This window comes from Cebus imitator, unplaced genomic scaffold, assembly GCF_001604975.1.
Source record: "Cebus imitator isolate Cc_AM_T3 unplaced genomic scaffold, Cebus_imitator-1.0 Scaffold183, whole genome shotgun sequence".
NCBI classification, from domain to species: Eukaryota; Metazoa; Chordata; class Mammalia; order Primates; family Cebidae; genus Cebus; species Cebus imitator.
The window spans coordinates 565,650-584,709 of NW_016107498.1; the positions used below are offsets into that span (position 1 = coordinate 565,650).

General features: G+C 38.4%; 1 protein-coding gene across 5 annotated transcripts in view; it reads right to left on the bottom strand.

Moving 5' to 3' along the window:
* Positions 1–19,060, bottom strand: part of BNC2 (basonuclin 2) — a 453,480-nt gene that overhangs the window by 18,144 nt on the left and 416,276 nt on the right. For 3 of the 5 annotated variants that reach the window (XM_037744749.1, XM_037744750.1, XM_037744751.1), the window contains 2 exons: positions 7,974–9,943; positions 7,453–7,518 (listed from right to left, as the gene is read on the bottom strand). In XM_037744749.1, coding sequence (XP_037600677.1) covers positions 7,453–7,518; positions 7,974–9,943 — 2,036 coding nt within the window. The remainder of the gene's footprint in view (positions 1–7,452; positions 7,519–7,973; positions 9,944–19,060) is intronic. The other 2 variants (XM_037744752.1, XM_017545926.2) reach the window with 2 other exon arrangements.

Sequence of the window (19,060 nt, forward strand, 5' to 3'; positions counted from 1 at the left end):
CATTGATTAATTACTGAATGTTTAATCAAAATTTAGAAACTAATGTAGTCATTTATGAGCACACTGCAGTGCCAAAGTAGTTAGGCTTTGCTCCCAAGTTTGGAGAGTGTTGGGTTCAAAATCAAATCCCAGTCATGCATGAGGATCCAAGAATTTCACCTTGGGTGCTCTGAGGTTGCCAATTCCATCTCTGCTGATGAATGGAAGGTAATCTAACTACAGGGTAAACAGCATCTTTACCTACCCTCTCTCTTCACTCGATTTCCCTTTCCTCTTTCCTCAATTCCCTCATCAACCAAGCACCACTGTTAGCTGCTGCTGAGAATAAGAAAGTCCTCGTGAATGCTCGTCATGAGAATATAGTTTTGAAGTGGTTAAACAAGTGAAAAATAATTTGCTGGGACAAATACATAAGTTTTTTTTTAATGCGGATTTTTTATGGTACTGTCATACAACCATTCACCGTTGAAGTTAAGTGTTTTTTTAATACCATTACTGAACTGCTGAAATGGATGCTAATATAGCTTGGAGTGCTAATGTCAAGTCCTGGTAATAAAAAAGACAGACTGCTGAATGAAATAATTTCAAGTAAAAAATAGAACAAAAGTGCTCTCTCTCTTGCTCTCCACTTTTATTGAATTGGGACTGACTGAGCCAATTGCTTTAGAAGTCTGTAAAACACAATTACGAGTGAGCGAACTGACCCACCAGTGCCCCCTCAGTGACAGAGCAGACTAAAAAGGCAGCAGAGTTAGAGTGGCTCCCCTCCGCTGGCCGTCAGACCCACAAGGCTTGCAGCTGCGTCTGTTGTTCTTGGTGCCCAAATCGGTCTTGTTTGACTTACAAAATCTTCTTATTTCCCATCAATGTGATAAAGTAACTTCATACATCACTTTCCAAGATGTAATGTCTATTCTGGCAATTAAGAATGATCTGTCTTTTGATATTCTTATTTATGTGGATGTTTCTGTATAAACACACATATACATTATGTGGATGAATTTAGATTAGAACATTAGCACAATTTTTGAACGGCTGGTAGTAATTCAGATTGATATATGCAAGGGCAAAATTGAGGCACCACTTATATATATTGTTAGAAACAGTTACCTTTTTTTTCTTTCCTAAGGTAAAGTCAAAATTAGAGCAAGCAACAAAAAGAATTAAACTAGAAGTGGGTAACATTTCTCCCCCTAGTTAATAAAAGAAGTAATAAACTCTATAAAGTACTAGAGTTTAGATCACTAACACTTTAGGCATAACAGCTTTTTACCAGGAATTTACAACTCCTGTTTTAATTCAAGCAGCCTGCATTAGGACATAAAATCTAGGTATTTTTTAAAAGTAGTTTTATGTGAAATAACTGAAGAAAAACTGTCTTTTCCTTAAAAGTGTTATTTCTCCCTCTGTCTTAGCTTTCCTGTCTCTCCCTCACACACACATCTTGGCACTCAAGAATCAAAGCTACCAAATCCCTGTTTTATGACATTGCAATTTTTGGCAAGGACAAACTTCTTTCCAATTCTGCCACATTCATTTATTTGAAGCTTGTGGGGGTCTTATGGCAAACACATTATTTCTGAGAAGGCTTTAAAAAAAGAAAAAAAATGCTTCATAGCTAAACCTTCACTCTGAAATTTAGGCAAAGAAGGTGTCGTTTTCCCTTAGTATAACCATGAATGAGCACTTACAGCAAAAGAGTTGGTAGCAGCCTTTTACCTAAGACAGAACTGAACTTACCCGGGTTATACAAGTGAATGTTAATGTACATGTACAGTCTTACCACCCTCTTCTGGATGGAAAACTGCCTATGTTTTTTAAAAAGAAAAGAATGGCTACAAAAATGGGTATCTCGAATGGTTAAATATAAGAAAGATTCACACCAATAAAGTCTGTAAGGTCAGATAGATTCAGAGGGAGGTGAAAATCAGGATGACCATTTCAAAGTGGTCCCATCATGAAAAATACCACCTGTGCATTCAGTATGTATATTCTGTTCAGATATTTTTGCCTGAATTTTTAAGATAATGCTGGCAAGAGTAGTAGATTGTTCCTTTATAAGGAAGGTAAAAATAAGAGCTATGTAGAAGCATTATATTTGTGCAACAGAAATTATGATGCCACAAAATATTTAATGTTAACTCCCATCAAAGAAATTTATAAAAAATCTCTGCATCATGAAAAGGAAATCATTCGTCAGCCATGAAGCGTTGTGGTCTATTTGGTACACAGTTCTGGAGACGGTGGAAATGACTGGTGTGGTTCTTGTAGTGGAGGAGTGAAAGGTCAGCAGAGGCTTAAATGAGCTTGTCTTGCATCCAGCTGGGCCAGCAGGAGGTCATTAGGAAGATCCGAGGCTCACTTTAGCCTTGACAGAGTCTCTCCCCATGATACAAGGAGACCGTTTTGCTCATTGCTCTTCTCCCAGTATCTAAAAAGAACCCCAGGGACAGGAATGACACTGAAGTTTATCTTACTACCAAAGTTTTTGCTTGAGGAGGACACAACTAGCAGTTACTCAGGAGGGGGATTTATTTTGTGTGTTTGCTTCTGACGGAAAGTAATGGAGGTAAGTACAAAAGGTCTATTGATCGGACTCTATTGTGAAACCAAATAGAGTAGCAGGAAAAAAAAAAAAAAAACCACCTCTTCCTTAACATTTAGAAGTCAGAGGACCTGCACAACTTTATGTTATAAAAGAATTTTAGACATGGAGACTTGCAGTTTGATTGGCAATGGAACGAAACAGCTAATGCTTTAAAATGTTCTCCTCTTTTACTTGGAGAGGATTACCACATCGTATTTGACAGCTAATTATATTAGGGCAAATATACTAATCGTTGTCTTGAATTGGTGCTAAGTGGCTCATTTCTTAAGAGGTATTGCCTGGTGAAATCGTGTGTATTTACTGAAAAACCGTCTCTAGAAAAAGTTCTGCGTAAGTTTCCAAACAGAGGGAATGATGGAAAAAATGGATGCTGCTCTGCTGAGAAGGTGATAACAGGAAGCAGGTAACATGTTTTCACATCTTCACCTCTGCTGTTAATGTATGCAGTGGCTCATCAGAGGTAGCTCCTGTTAATTTATTCCTGCACACCTGTACAGGGCTGGAAGTCAGGTAATCAGACAAGCTAAAACTATACATTTCTGCTTTTTAGCTACAGCTACCCAGGGGCCTATACAGGAACAAATTTAGTTCTGGAGACATCAGCCGGTTTTAATAAACCAAATACAGATGTCTTCCTCCACAGCAATAGAGAAGTTTCCATGTTTAGATGTGGACTGATTTAACTAGCAATCAAATGGAAAGTTCACACTTGACACCAATGGTTGCCTCATATTTATTTAAAAATCACCCTCAGCAAATATAATTTTGTCTTTAAATTTATTCATATGGCTACATATTTCCTACAACTTGAAGATCAAACATATATGCTTACCCTTCTGATAAAACTTAAGACAAACTTTGACAACTAGTGGCCACTACTCTGAGAAGAAAGGAACAAAGATGGTAAAACTTTTGTAGGATGAAAAAGAGACGATGACTTCTTTTTATACAGATCATCCAGTTTCTGAGTTCAAAGTCTTCATTTAAGATGGAGTTTGAGAACTGCCAATCATTAAGACAAATACAAATAGATTTTAGCATATGAGTAAATGATAAGGAATATTAGGAAACAGAACAGAGGGTATTTGTTATTTTTCTGCCTGAAAAGAAACCAAATGTAACTTATAAATGGGCTTCCCTTAAAAATGGGTGATCTGCCACTCAGCCCTCCTGGGGATCAAAAATCAAGTCTGAGTAGGAGAAATGATGAAAGGTAAAAGTACGCCCAGCTAATTCTGACTATCAGGCTCTCTTCAAAAGAACTTCCTATATGAAGAAAGCAGGTGGCCTGTTAGAATTTCCTCTTCTCAGGAAAGATTTCATATGTATGCTTCATAATGGAGGGGCAGCCTCCTGTTCCTAATAGAACAGCATCTCAGCAGCAGACAAATCAAGGGATAAACAAGAAGTAGGAAAGGGTCTTTAGAGACTTTCAAAAGCTAACACTACACCATGTTATCAGGATACACTTGAAGACTTTAGCAGTCACCTTAGAGCAGCAGTTTCCAGCCTTTTTGGCACCAAGGACCAGTTTCATGGAAGAAAATTTTTCCACAGATGTGAGTGGGGGTATAGTTTTAGGATGATTCAATGATTCAAGCACGTTACCTTTATCATTAGATTCTCGTAAAGAGTGTGCAACCTAGATCCCTTGCATGCACATTTCACAATAGGGTTAGCACTCCTATGAGAATCTGATGCCACCACTGGTCTGACAGGAGGTGGAGCTCAGGCGGTAATGCTTGCCTGCTTGCCAGCCCACTAGCCACTCACCTCTTGCTGTGCAGCCTGGTTCCTAACAGGCCATGGACCAGTGCTAGTCTGCAGCCCCGAGGCTGGGGACCCCGGCTTTAAAGCATCAGAGTTCTTTACAGAGAAAATTATTTATATTTCACTTTCATCACTCAGAATAAAGATTATTCTAACAGCTACCTAGTTAAAGATGACTGTGTGAATCAGCTTGCTCTTTGTCAGTGTGGAATGGTCCTATTGGCTTCTGAATTTACTAAAAACAGACTCATTTACAACTATATAGAAAAGAATAGCTTTGACATTATTGCTTAGAATCTCAGCCCTAATAAATCTTGCATGTGTCTCTTCCTTTCCTCTGTGTCACTACACAAAGAGCATTCTTGCTTTTCAAAAATCTTCAACTTGATCTTATAAAATCTGGAAGGACCACAAACAGACCTGGAAATCTGCTAATTAAATGCAAAACCTAAAACACAGTATTTAACATCTTTTTACTTCCCATCTTATTCACATGCCTATCTGAGACCAGAAATGCAACTAACTCATGTATAACCACCTTGGAAGCAGCCCAGGCAGACCTGTGTAAAATTCCTCCAAGGTGTTCTAATCATGAAGAAAGCTGCTTTTATAAACAGAAGGAAGAGGGCAATTCTGTTAGCTTTATGACAGGCATCCTAGAAACCATACAGCCTTGCACACTTCGGCCCCACTCAAAATCCCCTCTAATGCTTTATTTGCACAAGGAAGACATTGTGGAGTCAAGGATGGATGAAATTGAGACTCTGGGGAGAGGAAAGAAATGGGCCTGAGGACAGCAGGATTAAAGACAAAGGAGGGTTTCTGTTTGAGAAGGTCTGTTGGCTCAAGAAAAAGGGAAGAAAACATGTCTTAGCTTCACAGCAAATTGAAAAGGAAAATATAGGGACACAAACTTCCTGGGGTTCTCATGACTAATAGAGTAAAAACGAAGAGACAGGAGAAGGTAAGTCTAAGAGATAGATCAGAGATCCAAGAGGCTTTGTGACTAACGAGATTAAATCACAGGCTGACATTCATTGACGAAATGACAATAAAAGGCTAGAACAGGAATACAGTTATGTTTCACAGTTTACTCTGCTGAGGTGCAGGAAGAGGCGGGTACCCCAATGGCATTACTGGTTATTTGGTGTAGCTAAACTCATAACATTATATTAATTCAAGTCATAAGCTCAACCAAGATGAACACTTTTCTTAAGAAAATATAATGTCAAAATTGAAGTATCAGAACTTGTGTGTTTGTAACCTAGTATCAAAAGAGTTGTATATTGTTAAAAAACAAAATTTCAAGTAAGAATAAAAAAAGTTTTTAATCTACAATTTTTGCAATTTGCTTTTTCATTTATCTTATGTGACAAAACTCCAAAATGAAAAAGATTGGGCATATTGTGATTTCACCTAAATGAAATCTATCAACTGTCTTCTGAAGTTTGCTACCTTCTGTGTGACTGAACACGCCTGAGAGCACATCTGTACTCTTCTTCACACCTAGAATATCTTTTCATCCTAGATGTGGGCCTAAACTTCAACATGGTTAGTCACTCACTAAGCTCCTGACACTTACAATACAAATGAAGGCTGAAATATTTTCCTGCTATCAATAAATATTTTGCCTCATTCAAACCAATAAGCAGTACCTCAACAGTGCCTCCCTATGTGTTAAGACATAAACATACGAGCACTTGTATTTTTCTAGTAACCGTACATAAATGAAGGCTTCAAACTTTGGGTATGTAGCCTTTTGGTCTCCCAGCTATTTATTACAGTGGTATGACTTGCAATATTTTCAGCAAACCAACTAAAACTGTGATAGGAATTCATGCAATTAGGCTCCAATTTTGGCTTATCTTCAAACACTCCATTTCCATAAATATTTTATGCAGGTTTTCATGAGTCTTTTATTTTTGTTTAAAAAAATGCAATGCATTAACCTCATTATCAGTAGTGTACTATTTCAAATTTAAAAGAATGAGTATTACTCACAAACTTGGGGAAAGTTGGGTAAAGTATTTTATTATTCAAAACATAGCTATCTTATCTGATGTATTCTGGGACTGTCAATGACAACTTGGAACTGAAATAACGTTGTTGTCTATAAACCATTTTTATAGAACAAAGTAAATGACGATGGAAAATCCTTAAAAAATTGTTTCGCCTCAACGCATGTTTTGGGTTATATAGGAGAGCTACTTACTTTTCTTAAAGATTTTGCTTTTCAAAGATTGGGGCCCTTTTATTTCAGTAGAAAGGAAAAAATATTCCTCAAACTTTTATTTAAAAAAGGACTGATCTCCAAATATGAAGACAAAACAGAATATCCCTGAGACAGGACACTACTTTTCAGTGGTACTTTTAATGTTACTTTGCCAAAGAACTCTATCCAACTGATAAGCACTAGAATGACTGCTTATTAGTGGTGGCTCTGTGGAAATTTTTTATTTAATTTTAATGTGTTTCTTCCATTGATTTCTACCATGTAATAAAATTTTGTCTAAAATACTTTTAAGACAATGTAGAACCAAAAACTGCATCTGATATAACGGGAAGAACTAACTGGTGTGTGACCCGAGTTGGGCTGGTGGTATATTATGTAAATGATCTGCTCATAAGCTTATCTCAACATATGCAGGATAACTGCGCTATCCTGCCACTGATCACCTTGACACATTCCATTTATATTACATTTTCTTGGAGATTAATAAAGAACCTTGTAGGTTGAGGACCAGCTGCTTCTGTTTAAGCCCAACTGTTTTAGAGCTGCAACTACATAGCAAGAGTATGATGTCATCTGAAGGCTGGACATAATATATTCGAGCTGATCCTCAAAGTATATGCATGCCTCCCCTTCTGTGCATAATCCCCATGGTAGACTATAGTTCATAGAGATGTGCTCAAAGACATTACAAAGTTAAAATAAAGAAACCCACACCAGCATACCATTTTCCCACATCAACAATTACATCTGTCCCATTTCCTTCTGATATTTTCATGACTCTTAAAGAATTCAAGGACAAACTAAATACTCATGTAAGGAATGATAACATTACTGGTTATACCTACGGAGATGCAGGCTGTCTCGATGTCCTGGACCTATGGTTCTTTCCATCCGTAAATTTCTGTTTCTATATTGGATAAATATGTGTGTATGAAGATAATATATTGATTTAATTAAAAAGCCACATGGCAAAGCAGAAATATAAATATATAAATTTATATATAACAGAAGCTGCGGCTTCTAAGTGAAGATTCACGGGGAAGCAGGGAACCGTGTACACAGTTAACTTATTCACACCCAGATGCATGAAAACACATACACACACATATACACAGAGCACAGAGAAAAATGGCGTGCATTATGGGAAAGATGGCACATGATTCTGCATGCTTCATCATCACAAGCACCAACCGCAACAATCCTTCATGAGCATGGCAGCCTAGTTATCACATGGTCACTGTGGACAATCTTTACAGTGCATCAAAAACATCTAAGTTGGATTTCTTTTAGTGTGAAGTCCAACATGACTGAAAACTGGCACCCTCCACCCCCAGCAGGAGCAGCCAATGGAGATTTACTGACCTGTCTCTGCTTCGGCGAGAGGGGAACGCAGCATTGCAACCAGCCACTGTGCAGACGTGCATCTCTTTTAAGTGAACGTTCCTGTAGTGAAGTTTCACACTGTAGGAGCTTTTGAAACTCTTCTTGCACACATAACATATTTTGGGATCTGGGCTAGAACACAGGTCACCTTCTGGGGAGAACTTTTGAGGGCTGCCATAATTCAGAGACGATGTAAAGCTCTCGTGCAGGGCGGCCATGCTGGCCCCCCCACCGTTGTACAGTCCATACTGGCTCATGTAAAACATGTCATAAGTGGGATCTGTGAATTCTTCCTTCACCTTGATGACGTCCTGGTGAGAGGGCTCACTATGGTTCTCGTCGGGCCTCTCGCTGTTCATCAGGACTTTTTCACCCACTTCGCTGTGAATGTGCTCATCCCCTTCCATGGATTCCTCGCCCAGTTTGGGCTCTGAAGACTCAGACTCATTCTCATAGTCCCGCTCAGGCTCTTGGTCTTCAGAAGTCATGCTGTCGGCCCTTCTTATTTCAGTCCTTGAAATGCACCGGGTCCTGTTATGCTTGGAAAAGTCCTTCACAGACATGCCTGGGCTCATCTCCTCTTGGGAGTGACAATGATTGTCATGGCTCATGTCATTGACCACAGCTCCACCATCATTGGGGTCATCATCTTCATCATCAAACTCATCGGCAGTATCAATAATTTCCTTCTCAATCTTCACAGGCATGCTTGATTTCCTGGGCTTTTTCTTGGGTGCCAGCTCAGCACTGGGCTCATGGGTGGCCATCATCACTGCTGGCACTACTGGCTCAGAGGGTGGCGGGGGGTGCTGCTCTATGGTACCACTGGTTGGAATGATGGGACTGGTTGGGAGGGAGGTTGGAGGACTCACCATTTCCCCTGGAGTGAGTAAACTTCTATAAAATGGAGGAACTGGTTGTACAGTCTTTAGCCCAGAAAATACCAGCTGGCTAGGGAGAGGATTTTGCAAGACAGGGTCTAGAGGGGGAGTGGTAAAACCCATTGGGGGCCGGCCAGGACTTGTGAGTGCCAGATTTGATTTTGTACTTGCTATGACTGGGGTGGCAGCTCCTGAGGTGCCCCGAATTAAATCTTTGTCTCGGTTATTCCTTAGCATAGGCATGTGAAGGCGGGGGTTGGGGTTTGCACTGTGGCGATTACGACTTCGGAGGGAGCTAAAGACCATATTGCAACCCTCAATGGTGCATCGATGTTTGATCTTCAGGTGAACAGCATTATAATGAATTTTGAGAGTACCTTTGTCATAGAATGTCTTCCCACATGCATTACAGAACACTCTTCCTTTTCTAGAGGCTGACCCCATCCTTCTCATCCGATGAATTCGGAATGAGCTTTTTGGGTGTTCAGTTTTGGTTAGATCACTGACTGGGGCAGAATTCTGAATGGGAGAGACACAGGCTGGCTCGGTTTTGGGCTCCACATTAGTAATGCTGGTCAGGGCGTTTCTATTGGGCGTTTGATCATTCTTATAAGGTGTGGGAGAAACTTCGGATTCACTGCTCTCATTATATTCATTCTGGGTTGAAAGGCTGGGTTCCCGCAGCCTCAACCCTGGTTGCTCTAACAGTAGCCCATTTGGAGGCAACCCTAGCAGTGGTGCTGAGACAGGGTTTATGTACTGGAACGGAAGCAGAAATGCAAGGCTGTTTGGGATGTTTTCGAAGTGATGAATGCTGGAAGGATTGCTGTTCTCTAAGTGAGCAAGGAGGCTTGGACTCCTGGTACGATTATTGCTCTCAATGAAAGTCCTTATATCTGAGTCTGTCTTTGAAGATGGTACAGCCACGGCCTGCCCTTCTTTCTCCTGAATTGCCATCAGCTCCACGATGGATTTGGTTTCTCCAAACCGCAGAAACTGCTGAAGGGTGATGATTTCCTCTTCTCGAGACATGATGGCCCAGCGGTCCAGCACCTTGCCGGCAGCATCCTAGAGGCCACATCAAAGAAACAACAAAGACAAACACAAAAACTTATTGATTGTGCATAATTATTCAATGCAACTGAAGGTGCTCTGTGTGCTCATAAAACACTGAGAGCAAGAGCAGAAAACATGCAAGCACTGTTAATAAAAGTCAACCCACAAAGCAAACTTTTCTGCCATGCAAATGTAGTAATTAGAGTCACAGTTAGAGAAACAGATTGAGTTTAATAATGTCAAAGCAAACAAAATGTAGACCACTGGGACTCTGTGATCTAAAATGCCTTCAGTACTGCTTTTTTAACAACAATGATCTATGTACTATGCAACTATTTTAGCATATATTAGTATTAGTATAAGATGTGAACCCTTGCTGTGAAATCCAATATAAATGAAAAAAAAAATGGTACCTTGGTCCTTATTAAATAGTGATACTATAGGCAGGAATTAAGTACATTTTGTGAAATTTACTGCTTCAACATAAGCAGACATGACACTGGATTCAATGATGAAAATTCCTTTAAGTAGGAGTTATGTGAATTTCTGAATCAAAAAGATGAATAAAGCAGCATTATCCCTCATATCTTGTTACTAAACTGTATCTTATCTTTTTTTTTTAGAATGGCTATATTTTAGTATCATTTAATAGCAGGCAATTTCATAAGGAAAAGTAAGAAAAACATCACTCATAAAAGGTAATTGTACTTTTCTTGAAAATTGGTTGTAATCCTATGATTCAAAGTTTGAGTTAGACTTAATGTATTTGACTTTTTATGATCTTGTTATAAATGACAGTCATAGATATTTAAAAAGTAAACATGTGATGGATTTAGATAGAATAAATGTGTAAAAAGTTGTCTCTCAGCATCCTCCTCTGATAGCAAAGGGAGTCCACAGAGAATACACATCAGTAATCACCAGACTATGTGTTGTTAAATATACATTAAAAAGCATTTCACACTTTCATTTTTGCTAGTAACTATGAGATTTGCCTGGAGGTAGGACTTTAAAATCCTGCAATGTAATGTCAGGCAATCCATTTCAGCATGGATTGAGAGAAATCTATTCAAACACTTAAATAATGACTCCATCACTTTCTAGGGCACCATTTCTTCCCATCAGGACAGCACATTTTGCATGCCTCTGTGAATGACACTTGCCCAAATACTGACCATGAATTTGAAAAAGCATAAAACTTCTTAAAAACAAAATGACAAGATCCTTATTAATTACAAAGGGAAAATCATAATATGATCATGGAAAAACCTAACAGACCCTACATTAAAAGGGTGATCAAAGTTACCACTGCCAGTGTGATCAAAGTTACCACTGCCAGTGGAAATCAGGCCATCATGTCCTACTCGTTAGGACCCGCTAAGAAGGGCACAACATCACTTTTGTGACATTATTTTAATGATATGGTTGGGCTGTGTGCCCACCCAAATCTCATCTTGAATTGTAGCTCCCATAATCCCCACATGTCATGGAAGGGAACTGGTGGGAGGTAACTGAATCATGGGGGTGGGTCTTTCCTGTGCTGTTCTTACGATAGTGATTAAGTGTCATGAGATCTGACGATTTTATAAAGGGGAGTTCCCCCACACATGCTCTTGCTTGCTGCCGTGTATGATGTGACTCTGCTCCTCTACGTTCCACCATGCTTGTGGGGCCTCCTAAGCCATGCGGAAATGTGAGTCAATTAATACTCTTTATAAATTACCCAGTCTCAGGTATGTCTTTATTAGCAGCATGAGAATTTTTACACGTTGTAAAAATTTATAACCTCAACTTGATCATCAGAAATCATCAGGCAAACCAAAATTGAGGGGCATTCTACGAAACAGTGGATAGTACTCTACAAAGCAGAAACTTCAGGAAATTTTAAAAATATATGTATTTTAAATAAAGAATGGTTCCAGATTAGAGAGGACTAATAAAACATAATTGTGTGATCCTAGATCTGGAAAAGACATTAGTGGGAAAACTAGCAATACCTGAATAAAGTCTCTAGATTAGTTAATAGTATTATACCCATCTGAATTTTCCAGTTTCAACCACTGTGTTTTGATTATGTAGGATGTTATACTACATAACATAACATGTCATGCTAGGCATGACAAAGGCATAAGGGATCTGTGCTGCTTTTGCAAGGGAAAAGTCTCTCCTCAACGTGTGGTCATAAAATTCTCTCTGAAACGCTATCATATAGTCTGAACCATCACGGCTAGTTTGATTAAGTGGGTGTATGTCATTTACAAGAACTACTTTTTTTAAAACAGCTCTGACAGTTATGTGCTCCCCTTTATGAGGCTTACTCTTACCATCCTATCATTTTCCATAAAGAGTATATATAAGTATGTGCATGTCGGTGTCCATTTCTATGAAAAGTATCAAACACAGATGTTTTTAGAATAGAGGTAACAGGGAAGAGTGTTGGTGCTATAGTTAAATAGAGAAATAAATTGTGATTTTAAATCGATAATCTCATTTGATCCCTATCATAACGTCCAGAGCTCAGAGAACAGATGAGAAATAAGAAAAGAAAGCTAAGATAGGCTGTTAAGGTTGCCAGGATGCTAATTTGAGGCCCAGGAGTTGAACACAGAAATTGTGACTCTAAGTTCAGAGTGTGTCCACAGTGCTCAGCGGCTGTCATTCCGTGATGCCATTTCCCAGGTGAGTCCATTGAATTTGCAGTAGTAAGGAGCAGGACTTCTGAGGAAGTCTTTCCTAGAGTGTTATAATGTCCTCTTGCATACCATCTTTCTTTTACCATCAAATCTACTCTCTTTAGTGTTCTTTTACGGAGCCTTTCACTACAGATTAATTTCTCAGGCTGAGCCCCAATCTGAGCAAGTACAATGGTATCTTCCCCCAGGTTCTTCCAAGGTAGCCTGTACCTAAATCTACAGGTCAATGATGTACTTCACAACTGGCAGCCTCTGGTAATAAAATGCAGCTCAGAAACCATAGCAACTGATCAACCCCACTTGAGGCATCTCATTTCCATCATCCTTCTGTCTTCCCTGTCCCAACAGTACAGAACAGTCCCATATGGTTTCTCCTGGACCACCACAATGCCTGCTGCTATGTCTAAAATCACTGCCTTTTAGTGCTCAGTTGCTGTCTCTGCTAAAATGGAGTCAGTTACATTAAACTACTTGCTTTTGGTGAAAGAGGTCCAGATAAGTATGATTTAGAACTTTGCTAGTTCCTGATTCATAAAAGAGAAGCTAGCTTCATTTACAGTGGTAATAGGAGCAGCAATTTATACATACACAGATATACAACATAGCATATCTGCAAACAAATATACTTAAGAACAGGGCACATAGCTCCATAACACTGAACTAGAGTCCCCTTGATAACACCACAGATGTCCTTTCCAAAGAAGTCATCAACGGGTGGGTGTTGCGGCTCATGCCTGTAATCCCAACACTCAGGAAGGCCAAGGCGGGAAGATGGCTTAAGCCCTGGGCAACATGGCAAGACCCTGTCTTTAAAAAAAATTAAAAAACGAGTCAAGTGTGGTGGTGCATGCCTCTAGTCTTAGTTACTTGGGAGTTTGAGGTGGAAAGAGTGCTTGAACCCAGGAGATTGAAGCTGCAGTGAGCCATGACAATACCACTGTACTTCTGCCTGGGAAACAGAGCAAGACTCTGTCTCAAAAAACAAAAAGTCATTATCAATTTGATCAAGATTATCTAATTCATTACATTTATAAATGAAGAGACTGCAACAAGAAACAAAGCTGATCTTAGGCAACCCAGCAAGCATGCAAACTGGATGCTAAGAATGGTTAGCAGTTTTTTTGCCTAACCTGGTTGATGGGAGTTAGAAAGCATTCAGGGGAAAAAAGAAAGGCCAAGGTTTTTTTTGGAAGATCTTTGTGATAGAATTAAGTATGGTTTGGTGCTGTGATTCTGAAACACTGGTTTAAGACCCTTCTGTGAAGGTAACAACCTCTATGAATGGTCTATATTGCTATTCAAAAATGGACCAATGTCAGTTGGATGGCCTTTTTTTTTTTTTTTTTTAACCCATCTCCAACAAAAGTAACCATATGAAAAATTTAGGACAACTGGACACTGCTGCAAAAACTATGTTAATTTTTTTTAGTCAATTTATTTTTATTGTATTTAACTTAAGTATTGGCTCAAGACTGATTAGGAGGAAAAGTTACTCCTCCCCACAAATAGTATAAATGGTCAAATAAACTTTACAAAAGTAAATTGAAGTCATAAAAAGAATTAGGTACTATCATGGAATAAACACTAATAAATAAAAATTCAGTCTGTTAGGCTAGGATGAAGATCCTGGCTGCCAACCTACTCAGGCTGGGCCACTGGTCTTATGCATGAATAATATGTTAACGTCTGAGCATATAACTGAGCTCTTGGTCCTCCTTGCAATTTTGTAGTTGGTGAGACAATTCTTTTAGGTTTTCCCATTTGTAACCAGGGCTCAGTGACTTTTAACCCTTCAGGCTGAAAAATGTTACTGACAAAATGAGGATAATAAGATTTTACCCTGTTAAGTTAAATGCAAGGTATTATTATAAGCATTGATTTCCTGTGAAAATAACTTGCTATCCTATTAATTAAAAGATGAGTAACACTAAATGATACAGACTTATAAACCAGTTTTACTGGGTTCAGAAAAAGTATAAAAGACTTGAAATATTTACATCTACACATCTGAAATAAAAATACTTCCTTTTGTTACTTCATTGGAACTGGTGATTATCACTCAGAAATCTGGCACCCTGTTCCTGTATGGCTCTGCCAAGTGACTTTTTAAAACTTTTTCTTGTAGGATCAAATGCATGGTTTAAATGGTTTTATTTGAGTCCTTTTCCACATCAAAGCACTTTAATGATTTGCAGTTTTAAAATCAAAGTAAAATAGGGTTGATTGGTTTCTCTTATTCGGAAAGAGGGATAGTAGAGAAGGAACGGACGTGAAGAGATGGAAGAGAAACCAAATAAGTGGCTTTGGGATAAACGGACTGTCGAGTGACCTCAAACTCAGTCCAACAAGAAGCCTACCTGTGTTCACAGCAAGCTACAACTCACATCACAGCACACAGGAAAACAACTGCTTTCTTTCTGTCCAAGAATGGAAATGAGGAAGAAACACTGTACGCAGCACAGATCTAAGGCCTGTTTGCTCCAGTAGTCAAATTATCAAGAAATAAGCAGCCAGGCACTGTGACTAATGCCTGTAATCCCAGCAGTTTGGGAGGCAGAGGTAGGCAGATCACTTGGGGTCAGGAGTTCAAGACCAGACTGGTCAACATGGTAAAACCCTGTCTCTACTAAAAATACAAAAAATTAGTTGGGCATGGTGGCTGGCACCTGTAATTCCATCTACACAGGGGGCTGAGGCATGAGAATCTCTTGAACCCAGGAGGTGGAGGTTGCAGAGTGAGACTGTCTCACAAACATATACACACACACACACAAAGCAAAGCAAGAAGCAAATAGTTTAACTCTAAAAGACAGATGCAGGGTAATTTAATTTTCTATTCAGTTATATGAACTTATTTTCAGTCAAGTTTAAGGCATAATTTAAAGGAAAATCCTAAAGTGGTTAGCTAAAAACTAAAAATATTTCCCCCTTGATATAATTGTAGAGCTTTAACTTAAATGACACTGACCTGTAAGGGACTGCTGACTATGTAAAACAAAATCAGAGGTTCATGAGATGTGTCTATTTTTTCATGTCTAGATTTGCACCAGCATGCTATCTTAAGAAATTATTTCATCATAACCACATTGACAATTTATTCTCATAACCAGTTTCCTACTGTACTTTTCTAATCTTTTAATTCAAATATCAAAACAAGAGGAATGGGTTGGGTAGAAGGTGGAGAAATTACCAAATTTCAAGCCTACCTAGCTTCAGTATTCCATTAGGTAAAATGAAACGGTAATTGCTGAATTAAAAACTGATGAAACAATACTATGCAAAACTTAAATCATAAATTTTACCAGGTTTTCTAGATGTTCAAGTCTTAGGGGTAAAGAAATTGTGAGTTATCTATACAACTGAATAGTACTGCACAATAAAAAGAACTAGGCTACTGAGATAAACACTACAACATGGACAACTCTTCAAAAGCATCATACTAAGAATGAAAGAGGTTAGACCCAAAGACATACATACTCTACTGTTCCAAGAATATGAAATTCTGGAAAAGGTAGGGGAAAGGGGCTGAGTGCAAACAACATCAGGGAACTTTCTGAGGTGGTGAGAGTGTTGTACACTGTGATTGTGCTGAGGTTTCTACAACCATATAGATTGTACACTTGAAACTGGTGGATTTTATTGTATGGAAAGTATAGGTCAATGAAGTTGATTCAAAAAATTAAATTATGCAAATTGTTTGAACTCTCACACATAACTCAACATTTACAGCTTTCCACTGTTTATAAGCCACTTAACTCCTTGCCTCCTGTATAATAGTACAGCCAAATCACAGGCACACATGCTTTATTAGTGGAGTGTGCAAGACAATCCATTGTGACATGGTGAGTCAACATGAAAATTTTGATTTATTTTTACCTAACAGATAGGTTTTTGCTAATATCATACATATATACAGTTTAGAAGCAGCTTTACATGTAGGTGGGTAGTTGCTCACATCACATATTTTTACTGATGGGGTATGTAATCATAAAACTATGGAGACTGCCTCCCTACAGAGCTAACACCAATGTGTAGCAGGCATGTGTTATGCACACACACCTTCACAGACACCCTGCAAGACACTGATAATCCTCTTTTGCTTGCCTCCGCCTGCCTTTGGGCTGACTTCTTGGTTAGGTGGACATGGATCAGAATGTGACCCAGCAATTAAGAGATATATCATCTAACTTCTGGATCGCCTCAGGAGTGAGCGATGATGGGCTCAGACCATTATCTCAGATGATATGAACAGGGGCATTCGATAAACTTCTAGCTAGGGGTCAGCAAAGGGAAAGCTCCTGGATCCCACATGTGGGTTGGAGAGAGCTGGCTCTGAGTGCTGAAAGCAGGAGTTTCAGGGAGATATTCTGTGGAAAAGAAACCTTTGAGCATTCAAACAGTTTTGAACAAAAAACTTAAACATAAAATGTGCAGTCCTCTCCTCTCTCATTCTCCTGCCAGTTACCTGTTTGGTAACTAAGATGGGTCCATATGTAATAAGCAGATATCTCGATCTTAAATTGTCATTCTAAAGTCAATATTTAAACTCTTCTCTTAGTCAAAAAGTTCAACTGATCTGACTACTCCCTACTATTTCAGAGTCATTTTTCCCCTTTTTTGTTAGATTATCTTTATCTCTTTTTTGTTAGATTATGTTTGTAAGACTTGGCTTTCCCAAGTGTGCATAGGTCAATGTTGTGTGTCTATGTGCCTGCATGTGTGTGTATGAGCAGGCAAGACGGGGAGAAGAATAAAAATGGCCACACAAAAAGTTCTTATTGAAAACAACAGATTCTGGGAAGCATTTAGGGAAATTTTTCAAGTAATGTTGTGATAATTTCTGAGAAACACTTAAAAGTATGTGGAAAAAGAACGTGGTATGTTTATTTGTTTTAGCAAATTTACATTAAACACATATTTCTTGCTGGGCACTGACAGAAAAAGATGCAATGCTAGCATACACAATATACATCAGAGCAGTTTGCCTGTGTAAGTAAACAAAATTACTCTATTCTCCATTCACACAAAGCTCTTTTATTTCAGGCTAATGTTTCTAGGAGGCCAGCTGGAACAACTGTAATATTTGTAGGCAGAATGAAACATACTCATTCATATCATGGTTGCACCAAATGGTTCAAATTAGACCTTTTGTTAAAAAATCAACATTTGTTTTGGGTAATGAAAGCCCTACTCAATTTCCATGGTTTGGAAATTTGTATTTTGCAGAACTTCTCAATAGCATCGCTTTACCTTCGAAACACAATGCTGACCAATCACATCCCTCCTATCCTCTCCAGAACAGGGGTGTCCCATGAGTAAGAATCTTCAGGGTGTGGCATGGACAGAAAGAATGGTTTCCAAATAAAAATTCAGACTGGACTTTAGCCTTTTAACATTGATCTATGTGAACAAATAGGCTTTCCTCATTCACCCCAAACTGCCTTTGTCATGAAATAAGTATGCAAACATTAAAGATAGGTATATACCAGCTTGCTGTAATTACACAGCTAATGCCAAATTCATTACATCCACATAATAAACTTAATTTGAAATATCCTATTCTTCCTCTGCCCAAGGGGAAATGAATGCTCAGGAATAACCACCATTGGTTACAATGTTGGGGTTCTCAGAAAACATTGCATTAAAGAAGTTTCCATCAAGATAAATGCCTTGTTAGTCCTTGTTGGCTGACATGCTAACATTAAAATCTTTTGGCACACGCTGACTGCATATAAAGACTGACGTTTTAGACTTACTCATTATACATATGTGCATGTACACAAACACATACATGAATACAGAAGCTACTGACCTTGGCTCACTCTTGTTATGTGTTACTCTCATTATAAATCAGTCTTATTATAGCATTCAAAGTACTCCACTTTAGTGAATGGTGATATAATGAGGTGAGGCATATCAAACTACTCGCAAAAAAAAAAAAAAAAAAAAAAAAAAAAGTACATAGTCAAAGAGTCCTTCTCCTTAGATAAAAATGGAAGTTTGAGGAGCATGGCCTGTGACTCTAGTTCTTAGAAAAAGAAAGAGGCAACATGGTAATTTTATGTTTTAGGTGTTGAAGTAGTGGTTTTGATATATTTTCCAGTATACTAATATTCATAAGTTTTTCTGATCCATATTTGAAAAACTTTTCACAATGGAAAGGATACTTTTTAAAAGAAATAATGTATTCACAAGCAGAACAATATACCCTCCAAAAATGATCACCTCTCTAGCCAAAATTACATTGCCAAAATGCCAAGGCACTAGTTTCATGTGGTTCTTGTGATTTTTAAAACATATTGCTTGACGTTTGGTTTAAAAAATTCACTGTTACAGAATGTTCTTGATTATGGACCAGATAATTCATAGAGTACTATCCCTTTTTTCTTCAGTAACAGTCTATACAGCATTTTTTATTTTAAAAACAGTGATTATG